Genomic DNA, 13,170 nt, shown 5'->3' on the forward strand with positions numbered 1-13,170 from the left:
ATTATTATATATGACCGAAAAAGTAAGATTAATAATTCTAACACGAATTCTCTCAATTCGAAATATTATCCTTATGAAATATTACGAAACATAAATATTGAGAAAATTCGTGTTAGAATTATTAATCTTACTTTTTATGTCATATTTAATATATATATATATATATATATATATATATATATATATATATATATATATATATATATATATATATATATATATATATATATATATATATATGCGAAAAAATCCACAGAGAAATATGAAATGAGGTGAACGTTTCGGCTTTGTTAAAGCCTTTGTCAACACCAGACTGACTCAGTCAGTCAGTCTGGTGTTGACAAAGGCTTTAACAAAGCCGAAACGTTCACCTCATTTCATATTTCTCTGTGGATTTTCCGCATAAAATGATCAGTGTTTTGTGATCGTCAATTGCATATATATATATATATATATTTCTTCACCTCGAACAAAGATGACCTTTGGAGAACTCTTCAAATTAAACCAAGATGTTAGAACACTAGTCAGAGGGAAAAAAGCCCTAAACAAGAAAATAATCAATACAGATTATGCAGCCATATTCAAGAGAGAGAGAGAGAGAGAGAGAGAGAGAGAGAGAGAGAGAGAGAGAGAGAGAGAGAGAGAGAGAGAGAGAGAGAGAGAGAGAGAGAGAGAGAGAGATAAAGATAAAGGTTGGAAAAACGCACGAAGCATCAACCAACCAACCATTGTTCCATGCCTGCCTCAGACAATGAACCGCCAGACTCCAAAACAATATGGGGTATTTTTAATGCAAACCTCCAAAATTGGCCACGAAGTCTCCCCATTAAAACTGCGAGAAAAAGTGTTCGTGATTATATTTTTATAGTTTTCTATTTATTATTTGCACAAGATTATATATATATATATATATATATATATATATATATATATATATATATATATATATATATATATATATATATTAATACAACCATGTAGCAGAGATTTTGATTACCTTCGGGACATTTTATATTTCATTACTGCTTTATTTATCATTAGGTGTTAATTAATTATTAGTTAATTTCCTAATAATTGCAATTTTTTATTAGGTTCTCTTTGGTGTACACTGCCGAGGCTTGCTGATATATATATATAATCTGTGTTGCATCTTTGGGTTTTTTTCTATGTTCTTGGTCTGTGTTGCATCTGTTTTTCTTCTAGGTTTTTATCGGTGTTGCAATCGTGTTTCCTTTACGTTCTAGGTCCGTGCTGCAGCTAGTATTGGCGACGAACGTAACTGTAATTCCCTCGAACAGTTGACGTTCCTTTAGCCATAGTTGCAACGTGAAATAAATCCTGCTTAGCGTTCTTGAATAATGTCTTTGTTGATCATTTTGCTGATCATGTTAATCATATTAATCATTTCTTGTTGATGATTACAGTCCTGTCATCAATTTTGTTGCTTCCTTCCACAGCTTAAATGTGACTTTTCACATATATTTATCAGTAGGTTCCTGTGTTTTATATAATGAATAATGTCTTTTTTGATCATTTTGCTGATCATGTTGATCATATTAATCATTTCTTGTTGATGATTACAGTCCTGTCATCAATTTTGTTGCTTTCTTCCTCAGCTTAAATGTGACTTTTCACATATATTTATCAGTGGGTTCCTGTGTTTTATATACAAAACATAATCCCTTAAAAGCAATTCAGAGCAATAAAACAGAAAATATACTATATCGATGAAGCGAATTAATAAACTGGGCTTTAAAGCTGATCCGAAATCACAATAGACAGAACACACAGGCCGCATAATGAGTTTTTTGTTTAAAATTATTGAATTTGAATCTCCATTCATGTGTATTGTTTTTTTTCCTTACGGTGAATCGACCGTATATTACACATCAATATCTCGTGGATGTTTATGTATATATATGTATACAAGTGTGTGAAGCTATGGGGGACCATGTTTCGTGCTTGTATGCTGTTTGTATACATGTATGGTAAATATTAATATGTATATATATATTGTTTGGTGAGTTGTTTTGATTTGGTCAACCTTGTATGCTTCTTCGTGGAGGATCGGAGAGTGTGGCTGTGATGGTGATGGTAGTGGTGGTTGGTATGGTGGTAATGGTGGTTGTTGTGGTGGTGGTAGATGGAGTTGTTGTTGTTAAAGATTCGCTACTTGGAACAAACAGTTCCAAGCAGCACGGGCTATGGTGAGCCTGTAGGTAGGGAGTGATGATGATACTGGTGGATAGAGTGGTAATGGTGCTGGTGGATGAGGTGGTGGTGATAATAGTGGATGGGGTGATGGTGGTGGTGGTAATATTGGTGGATGGGGTGGTGGTGGTGGTGGTAGTGGTGCTGGTGGGTATCATTTTGAGGGTACTGATGAATTGGATGGTAGTGGTACTGGTGGATGGGACGATGGCATTGGTGGATGTGCTGGTGATACTAGTGAATGGTGTGGTGGTGGTACTTTTCGATGGAATGGTGGTCGTGATACCGCTCGTTTGGACGGTGGTACTGGAACTTACCAGAACCACCAGTATCACTCCGACCATTACAGCCACCAGTACCACCAACACCAGTGGTAGGGCGAAAATAATACTGTGCTTTCACGTAGGCAGCCAAGATAGAAGCTCTTGAGAATTCACTGATTTCACTGTTGTACAAATGTTGCTTGGGAACCATTCAAACTTTACACAGATTATGTGATACTTTCCAGCACATTGAAGTAACTGTGCTCTGTGTTCTCTAGCACAGCTGTGCACTTGATTGATGTATGTCATACCCAATCATCAATATCTACAAGAAAGAGAAAATCTTTTTAAAATGTGTATTTGCCTGTCTAAGGCTCCAAGCGTCATAGAGAGAGGTCGGGATCTGTCCTTCATGCTTACCTTGAAGGTAAGTCGACCTCTATACCCCCCTTTAAAAAAGTCCATACATGTGAAATGTTCTGTCCAGAGTCCGTAGAGTTTATGCGTTAGTGTATTTAAATATTAGCATGTAAAACGTAAGTTCAGAAAACAGATTTGCATTCCGGATGCAATATTTACGTTACAGCGAAGGGGAAATAGTGTGCTGTAAAAATAGAGTGATGAAGGGAGATGGGCAGGGTGTGTGTGTGTGTGTGTGTGTGTGTGTGTGTGTGTGTGTGTGTGTGTGTGTGTGTGTGTGTGTGTATGTGTGTGTGTGTGTGTGTGTGTGTGTGTGTGAGACAGGAGATGGAGAGAGTGTGTGTGGATGGAGAAGGGGAGAGTCTGAAGATGTTTACAAAGGAAAGATAGTGTGTTGTGAAATTTATTACATTCGTAGTGGGTAGACAGGGTTGGTTTGAGACAAAAAAAGGACTGTGTGGGGTGTGTGTGTGTGTGTGTGTGTATGTGTGTGTGTGTGTGTGTGTGTGTGTGTGTGTGTGTGTGTGTGTGTGTGTGTGTGTGTGTGTGTGTGTGTGTGTGTGTGTTGAGGGAGAGACCTGGGAGAATATGTGGGTGGTAGAGAACTAAAACTTGTGTGTGTGTATGCTAGAGTCCCGGGCAACCGTGTCGACATCAGTACATTACCCCATACAGCACATGGAAATATACATAGTATAGGTCAAGCACCACTTTCCACGGCAGCCACGGTCATACACACCCCTAACAGTATTGACACCGTGTCCCAAAGGTCTCAAAGCCTCGCATACAAACGTGTCGAAGTCGACTCCCCGTCACACACTTGGTATTTGAGATTTTGTGCTGTTTTATCAGCAAACATATGGCATTTTCCGCAACTTTGCACTTTCTGCATCTCTTTCGCGCATTTTCCGCTCAAATGCGTCTCTAAATGACAGAGGCAGGAGGAGAATAGCTTGAGGGAGGCTTTGTCTTATCTCTCCTGTTTAGGAAAAATATTTAAAGAAAGGTGGTGAGAATCAGACGGAAACCGACTTACAGAGAGAGAGAGAGAGAGAGAGAGAGAGAGAGAGAGAGAGAGAGAGAGAGAGAGAGAGAGAGAGAGAGAGAGAGAGAGAGAGAGAGAGAGAGAGAGAGAGAGATGGACGTCCTCATGAACATAACCCCATAACGTTCTCACAATAAATAAAGTTTACAGCACATTAAACCAGCGAACTAAATACATCCCCGCCCCATAAACTTAGCCAAACTTTACCCATTACTTAATATAAGCAAAACTTAGCCCCCCGACTGAGCCATACACCAATCAAATCATCCCATAATACACTATTAGACTCGCCTTGCGATGTATTTTAAGGATCACATTACAAAATATACTAATACATAATACCTCTCTTGTAAACTCGTGTTTTAATGACTTGATTTAATATTACAGTAACCAATGGCTTATTAATTCTAAATGAAGTATAGAAGTAGAGAAAATATATAAATCAACATAAATTAACGTGGGTTAATTTATGATTAATAAATTAAATTAATTCGTATGGTAATATGATTCATTTAGTCCCGGTGTCGGGGACAGGATGCCTGGGTATATATATATATATATATATAAAATATAGGTTTGTATCGAGGTTTCCCTAAAGACGAACTACTCTCCTTCCTCAGGATGCAGCCTCGCAACAGTTGCCTAACTCTCCGGTTCCTATTTACTGCTAGGTGAACAGAAGCATGAGGTAAAAAGAAAACGTGATTAATCATATCTGTTCCGCCCGGGAATCGAACCCAGGATCCTTATTTATAAGTTGAGGAGGAAGCCAACTGAGAGAATTAGAGAAAGAAATCAAGCGAAAATGAAAACAGAGACAGAAAGGATTGGATGAAAACAATTAACTAATTAAAAATGCCAAAAAATGAAGAATTAAAGAAAATGAAAGAAAAGAAAAATAAGGAAATAAAAAGAACAAATCCACAAAGGCCGTGACGAGGGTTCGAACCAACGTCCCAGAGGATCCCAGACGCTGCCTTAATCCACCGAGCTACGACATGGTAAAAAGAATTGTGGATTTGATCATTTGACGCATTACGCTATTGTGATTTCTGTGTGTAAGGAAATAGAAACTAATGAAAAAATATATATATATGAAATCGAGTATTTTTATGAACCGTCTTGATAAATCACTTAGTAATTGATCACTGTATATGCTTAAATAAAGCTGTGTAGTGATTAATCATGTCTGCAGAATCGAGTCTTCAATAATAATGACTTGATTAATTGGGTTTGATTATTATGCCCTTCATTAAAATAATATTAATTAATATAGCCTTGTGTTAATATAGCTTTGAATAATATGGTCTGGATTAAAATAACTTGATTAATTGGTCTTGATTAAAATAACTTGATTAATTGGTCTTGATTAATAAAACTTTAATTAGTTAATTGTGATTATTGTAGCCTTGATATACATGGTATTGATTAAATTACCTTGATTAATTGGGATTGATTACTAAAACCTTGATTGATTAGTCGTGATTATTCTAGCCTTAATTTATTATGGCTCCCTGTGACCTGACCTTGATTAATCTAAACTTTATTCATATTTTCTTTAAAACTAGTCAGCTTGTAATTGACAGTGCATGGGTTTATAATTTGGCTGCGATCTGGGTTTGAACAAAAACGAATAAAGGTTTGACAGAGATTTGATCATTGTTTTAACTGAACCATATGAGCATTGCTTTAATCAAATCCTGTGAGCATTGATTTAACTAAATCCTGTGAGCATTGATTTAACTAAATCCTGTGAGCATTGATTTAAGTAAACCATGTCAGCATTGATTTAAATAAACCATGTTCAGTATTTTGAATTGCCTTAACTAAATCATGTCAGCATTGCTCTTACTAAACCATGTTCAGTATTTAACTAAATACCAGTCACTGTCCAAATTGATTTTAACTGTTTAAATAAATTGTTTAATGTTTCCATGAGTTCAAAGGTTCAAAGGAAATTTCAAGGTTCAAATGAATATTAAATGTTTAAAATTTAATATTAATATTAAATGTTTTGGAATGGTTAATTAAAGAATTTTCAACGTTTAAAAGAAATTTCAGACTTCAAATGAATTTTCAGTGTTATAAATAATGCTCAGTATTTAAATGAAATGTCAGTTTTAAATAAATTTTTGTTTTTTGAAAAAAACATTTAATGTTTAAATGTTTGATAATTCAAATTAATTTTCAACATTTTTGTAAAATTATATTCAGTGTTTTACGAACTCTGTATTCTACTAATTACAATTCCGTAAAGTGTTACGTAAAGTGTTATATTAAGCAGATACACTATAGAGTGCTGAGTCAGCTAATGCTGAGTTAGAAGCACCAGGTAGCAAGAAGCTAAGTGTTACTCAAGACAACAGCTTAAGTGTTACGTGAGCAAGTGGTGTAGTAATGATTGAGTTAATCATTCGAAATCAGCGGATAAATGTATAAATGTGTTGTTGATCCTATCACCAGTGATTAATCTACTCATCAGTGAATGATCCATTCACCATTGAGTGATTTGTTCACCAGTGAGTCGTCACATTCACCATTAAATGATTTATTCAACGGAGAGTGAACAGTCTGACATTTTGAAGAATATTGCGATACTTTGACGAATATTGTGACAGAGGTTAGTTAACAATAACACTACAATGGTTGCTGCAGAAAGCAGTTATACCAGAGAGCAAAATGACGTTGCCTCCTGTTTTGCAATTCACTAATTTGTACCAATAATGACGAGAGAAGTCCTTTAAATACACTGAAAATGTATTATACATCGCAAGAGTCTATTATATATTCACCGAAAGACTCAAATGGCTAATTTATTACTGTTGTATAATAATAAGACTCACCTGAATATTCATATTAGACCTGCAAGAAGTCTTGATTTCACTCCAACGTTCCTCTATTAATTATGGCTGTTTAAAACCAAGACTTTTCTTAGGATTCACATAATCACTCGAGGAAGTCTTGGTGACACTCAAACGATAACTACAAGCTTTCTCTCCCATCAGGACACGTGATCTTGCCAAACTTCACTCAGATTAATTATGCCAGCTTAGTACATTCTGCTTGTGGGTCTGTCAGCGCCCGTCCTGAGGGCCAAGCAATGAGGCTCATTTTCAGACACCGGAGCAGCACTTTTAGCTTCATAGTGGCTCGCTTGGGCCAGAGTGCGTGTGTGGAGAGGCTTGCTTGGGCCAGAGTGCGTGTGTGGAGTGCCCAGTCAGACGTCACTATGATACGTTGATATAGGGCGATATGCACTCACGACTCAGAGTGAAGAGACGCCATTGCTGGGTAGAAATGGAATGATCTTCCCCGATAGTTGGAGGGAAGGCAGGGGGTGACTATACATAAACGTAGTGACTGCTTCTGTTGCTGGCGCTCGCTCTAAGCTTGCTTTATCTTCGCAAGCTCACGACAAGCATCCACTGTATCATGTTTTGTTCCTGATGCGTTCGAACATTTCGAAAGTTGGTTTTCCACATGATATCATGCAATGATCGTGTTTGAAACACAAGAAATGCCGCCAAAAAAAGGGTACAACACAATGAGGTATGGAGGCCGGGAGCTATAGGCCAACAGTAGTATGTTCAGCCATCACATCGAAATAACTTATTAGCGCGTATGCACGCAATTTATAAACGCAATAAGGAATTGAAAATCAAATAAACCACGTTTGAAATGACACGAACCAACAATGCAACTATCCGTCGAGCGCATGAAGATCAGCGCATCGATGTGCACATGCGCGCGTGTAGACGAAGTCCCGGACACGCTGGGAGCAACACACACACACACACACGCCAGCACACGCCACGACCAGCCCCAGAGCACGACTGACAGACATGAGAACATGGCGGCCCCGTCTCTACCATAGACGTGACGACATAGGTAAACAGTGGCCATGCGGGCCACCTAACGGCGCATGCGTGGAGCCACGAAGGGGTCAAGATCGGGAACGCATAGAATGAGGAGGGAGAAGAGAGGTTTGAAGCGCATGGAAGAGGGTAGAAAGACGTCAGGGCCGCATGGGATAGGGTAGAAAGACGTCAGGGGCGCATGGAAGATGGTAAAAAGACGTCAGAGACGCATGGGATAGGGGAGAAAGACGTCAGGGGCGCATGAAAGAGGGTAGAAAGACGTCAGGGCCGCATGGAAGAGGGTAGAAAGACGTCAGGGCCGCATGGAAGAGGGTAGAAAGACGTCAGGGCCGCATGGAAGAGGGTAGAAAGACGTCAGGGCCGCATGGGATAGGGTAGAAAGACGTCAGGAGCGCATGGAAGAGGGTACAAAGACGTCAGAGGCGCATGGGGATAGGGGATAGACGAGAGAAGTCAGAAACGCATTGGATAGGGGACGGGAGGTTGAATAATTAAGACAAATGTGATAGACAAGGAAGGTTAGAAAAATAAAGTGGGAGGAGAGGCAGAAGCCATTATAGGAAAGGGTAGGAAGAGAAAAAAAAGAGGTGAGAATGAAGGGTAGAGTGGATAAAGGCGTAGAACAAGAACAGGAAAGGGGCACTGATTAAAAAACAGAAGCAAGAGAGAAAATGAGAAAGAGAGAGAGAGAGAGAGAGAGAGAGAGAGAGAGAGAGAGAGAGAGAGAGAGAGAGAGAGAGAGAGAGAGAGAGAGAGAGAGAGAGAGAGAGAGAGAGAGGGAAAACAAGAGAGAGAACGAGACAGAGAGAGAGACAGACTGTTAAATAGAGGCAATAAGATAGCGAATGAAAGAATAAATACACATGGAGAGAAAATAGTATAGATAACAATGAGTAACATAAGAGATAAATATATAGCAATGACGAGTAAATATGTTAGATAACAGAAAAATCACTGAGAGACTAAAGCAAAAAGGAGAATAAAAAGAGAAACCAATAAAAGGAAGAGATTTACAGTGGGAGAGAAAGAATCAGTGAAAGATAACAAATATAAGTAGTAAATATGGTATATAAAAGTAGAATAAGATGAACATTACAAATGAAATAGAATAAACAGATTAAATAAAATAGATACAAGGAGACAAGAAATGAATGGATAAGACAAGAAGAAGAAAAAGAACAGGGGAAAACAAGCAAGGTGAAAGAGTGAGAGACAGCGAGACAGATAAGATTTTTCCCTGTGTTGGAGAAGGAAGAGAGGGAGGAAGAGCTGGGGTGGTGAAATACGATAAGGAAATAATGAAGAAGAGAGGATAAAAACTGAAAGAAAGGGAACACCGTAAAGCAGAAGATGTGGAGAGAAACGTTTAGACAGAGCAAACAGAAAGAAACAATTAAATACACACTAACAAAACTAAAAAAATAAAACAATAAATACTCTCTTTATAAATACCTTTACAAACACACACACAGAACAACACAGAAACAAAACACAAGCAACAAAGAATGAAACTAACATATTCTAATCAGTAGAGAAGCAGAGAAGCAATGGAAGATTCGGAGAAACAAACCCGGAAAGGACCGAAACACATCAGGCGGGACTCAGGAACTGAAACTCACCCTGGAACACTGTGTGTGTGTGCTGTGTCTGCAACTGTCACACTGTGTAATGATGGAGACACATACTGTCACACTGATATTCTACCCACCGCTCGACCCGACCAACTAAAATGTTCTCTCTCTGTTAATTAACTTCAGTAACTTGTTCTCTCTCTGTTAATTAACCTGAGTAACTTGTTCTCTCTCTGTTAATTAACTTCAGTAACTTGTTCTCTCTCTGTTAATTAACTTCAGTAACTTGTTCTCTCTCTGTTAATTAACCTGAGTAACTTGTTCTCTCTCTGTTAATTAACTTCAGTAACTTGTTCTCTCTCTGTTAATTAACCTGAGTAACTTGTTCTATCTCTGTTAATTAACTTCAGTAACTTGTTCTCTCTCTGTTAATTAACTTCAGTAACTTGTTCTCTCTCTGTTAATTAACCTGAGTAACTTGTTCTCTCTCTGTTAATTAACTTCAGTAACCTGTTCACTCTCTGTTAATTAACCTGAGTAACGTGTTCTCTCTCTCTCAGCATCAGGTCGCGGATTAAATAATGTTAATCACTTTCCTCTTCAACTGAAGATGATAAATTGGACTTGGCAAAATGCCCCAGAGCCATTATCTATTTAAAATAAACGATTGAGTTATTTATTTCAACTTTCTTCCCAGATGAAGAAAAGCTTAAAATATATAGAAAAGATTCGTACCCAAAAACATTTTCTTATAAATTATAGAAAATCCGTTGCGGAAAAACTATCTGTTGGTACATTAATATGTAATTTGGGCACCATTATTTATTCATTTGAACATTATATAGTTGATCAAACAGTTATTTATAAAACAGCATCTTGAACGAGTTTGGAACTGTTAAAACAATATTAAAAAAGTCGTGGAAGGAGAATATGTTTCAAAAGAAATTTGTAGGTAAGATATGCTCAGCTTGATGCAAGATTTGTGTCTTCATAAGCCTGTGTATGAATCATGTGTCCTTAACCTGTGTATGAAGCATGTGTCCTTCACTACACTTCACTTCCAGTGCCTGCAACAGTGTTGGCTCTCTCTCTCTCATCGCTTCACGGTACCACCGAGGCTTTTCTCATTGTCTCCAGGATGTGAGTGAAACTTTCTCACAGTCTCCAGGGTGTGAGTGAGACTTTCTCACAGTCTCCAGGGTGTGAGTGAAACTTTCTCACAGTCTCCAGAGTGTGAGTGAAACTTTCTCACAGTCTCCAGGGTGTGAGTGAAACTTTCTCACAGTCTCCAGGGTGTGAGTGAAACTTTCTCACAGTCTCCAGGGTGTGAGTGAAACTTTCTCACAGTCTCCAGGGTGTGAGTGAAACTTTCTCACAGTCTCCAGGGTGTGAGTGAGTCTTTACGGTACGAATTTCCCTTTCACTCTCCCCTTTCTAATAACCTTCCGTCAAATTTTTTCTCATATCCTCCTCATTCCACTCTCCCATCTACCATTTTCCTTTTCACGCTACCCTTGAAACTGCCCCCCTCACCCATCTTCCCTCCATCCCCCTTTATGTCCCACATTTCATATTCCCTCAGTACATTCTCCATCTATCTCCCCCTTCCCACACATTACATTCCTCCCTTCACTATCTCCTTCCTTTCCCTCATCCTGCACCTCATTTCTTCTCCTCCTTTCTCCTGTTTCCTCATATCTATCCTCCCTCTCACTCATATTCTTCCTCCATCCTAATATTCTCCCTACCATCCCTCCACTATCACAATTCTCTCTCACTAAGGCCGCTGTCAACTGTCAAAACAGACTCTTGACTACAGCAGAGACAATGTTTACAATCTGCAGTCAAATTCTCACATATCAGGCGAGGCCTCAAGATCTTGAAAAGCAGGTCTAATTTGGCTAAAACATTACTTGTCGCTTTTAAAGAGGTAAGCAAATGTTGACAGGCTCCGAAAAGTAGGAAATGTGTAAACATTTATGCAAATTTATAAAAATATGTGTAAATGAGTATATTTACAAAAATGCATGTTATGAGTATATTTACAAAAATGCGTGTAAATGGGGATATTAAAATAACAAATGTGTTTAAAGAAGCTGAGCAGTGAAGCTAGTTATTTGGTACAGGTGAGATACCAACTCAAATCCAATTTTCAGAGATACCATCAAAGCCCGCCCTCACAGACACGTCCCTAGACCAGTCCGCAGAGGCATCACATAGAACCCAAACTCAGAGACACCATCCCTGGTCGACCTAAAAAGGCCAATCCACCGAACCGTTAGATGTACCCTACCCCAAGCCTATCCCTCAGAGGTTCGCCTAAGGCCTACCCTCAGAGGAATTCTCTCCAAATCACCATCAGATGCGTCACCACAGACCCACCCTTAAAAGCTCAAATGAACCACAAACCCTCGTGGATAAATCACCTCTGAACCTCCTAAAGCAAATTAAAAAAACATCTAAGCCACGGCTTGACTCTAAAAAGCTCAACACTCTAATTCAAACCTCTAAACTGTAACACAAAATTGCATAAACTGAAATCTCTTCAAAATCCTGACAAACCTTCACCTAAAATCCTGTGATCAATGTCAATCTGTCAACCATAAACACAGTCCTCGTTGACGAAGAGGAAGTGTAGATATCAAAGAGGAAGATGAAGAGGGGAGCCGGAACGAAAGAGGACACCCGGAGCAATAAGTAAAGAGGGAGAGCCATGAAAATGAGAGGAAACAGGAGAGACAAAAATGCAGAGTGACCTGAACCGAGTAGGGAATAGTCCCTTGTAAAAAAGATAGTGTTTGAGGAGTGTTGATTCACAGTGACAGAGAGGAGAGGGTTGCAACGGCTCATAGAGACACTGTGGGAAAGTTGGAACAGCGAATGAAGCATTCACAGCGATATTAAACAACTCTAGCATACCAATTGAAAGGAAAGTTTGCGAAGGAGGTGCAGAGTTAGGGTGAAGAGGGAAGGGTGTGAGAAGGGACGGATTCAGGGGTTATTATTCAAGGGTGAGAAAGGGTGCAGTGTTAGGAGGTGGGAGTATGAGGGTGCGAGGGGGATTGGGAGAGACAGGACTCACTATATGGACGATGCGCTCAGAGACAGCGATGTCAGAACTCTGTACAGGCTGGTTCAAGCGACCAGGAATTGATTTCCATATTTTTATATGAGTTTCTGTGTATGTGACGGCCTGCAATATTTGTAATTGATAATACACACACACACACACACACACACACACACACACACACACACACACACACACACACACACACACACACACACACACACACACACACACACATCCTTGCAATCGAGCGAACAACGCTCGTGGGTCGTAGTTCAAAGGGCCAGGGTTCGATTCCCTGCCGGGTCAGAAATAAATTGGCAGTATTTTCACCAAATAACTCTTTTTCACCTAGCAGAATATAGGCACCTGGTAGTCAGACTGCTGCTACGGGCTGCATCTTGGGGATGTGTATGGGTGTGAGAGAGAAAAATATATGTATTAGTTGATAGAGAAAAGATGGACAGTACATTGGGCAACCGACGGTTCACAAGGCGGGGTCCAAGAGCTCATAGCTCGATCCTGCAGACACAAAAAGTAAAAACAAATAGTAAAAACACCCACAAACACACATTCATCATATTCATCCATAAACTAGAAATTTTACAAATCAATTAATTCAACAAAGGGATTTCCTCTTCCAACAAAATTTCAACACACCAAATCTATGGCTTATTTCTCAATGATATTGTAACAAAGTATTGCACTGCTG

At 39.0% G+C, this 13,170-nt stretch overlaps 1 protein-coding gene across 2 annotated transcripts in view; it reads right to left on the reverse strand.

Annotated features, from left to right (window-relative positions):
• Positions 1–13,170, reverse strand: part of LOC123750740 (dopamine receptor 1) — a 388,088-nt gene that overhangs the window by 83,846 nt on the left and 291,072 nt on the right. The window contains exon 1 of one of the 2 annotated variants that reach the window (XM_069307695.1): positions 6,783–7,753. The exons of the other annotated variant lie outside the window; for it this stretch is intronic. Within the exon in view, the coding sequence (XP_069163796.1) occupies positions 6,783–6,794 (12 nt within the window). The 5' untranslated portion in view covers positions 6,795–7,753. Of the gene's footprint in view, positions 1–6,782; positions 7,754–13,170 lie in introns of those variants that run through there. 2 annotated transcript variants of the gene reach the window in all.

Source organism: Procambarus clarkii, chromosome 60 (assembly GCF_040958095.1).
Source record: "Procambarus clarkii isolate CNS0578487 chromosome 60, FALCON_Pclarkii_2.0, whole genome shotgun sequence".
Classification (NCBI taxonomy): Eukaryota; Metazoa; Arthropoda; class Malacostraca; order Decapoda; family Cambaridae; genus Procambarus; species Procambarus clarkii.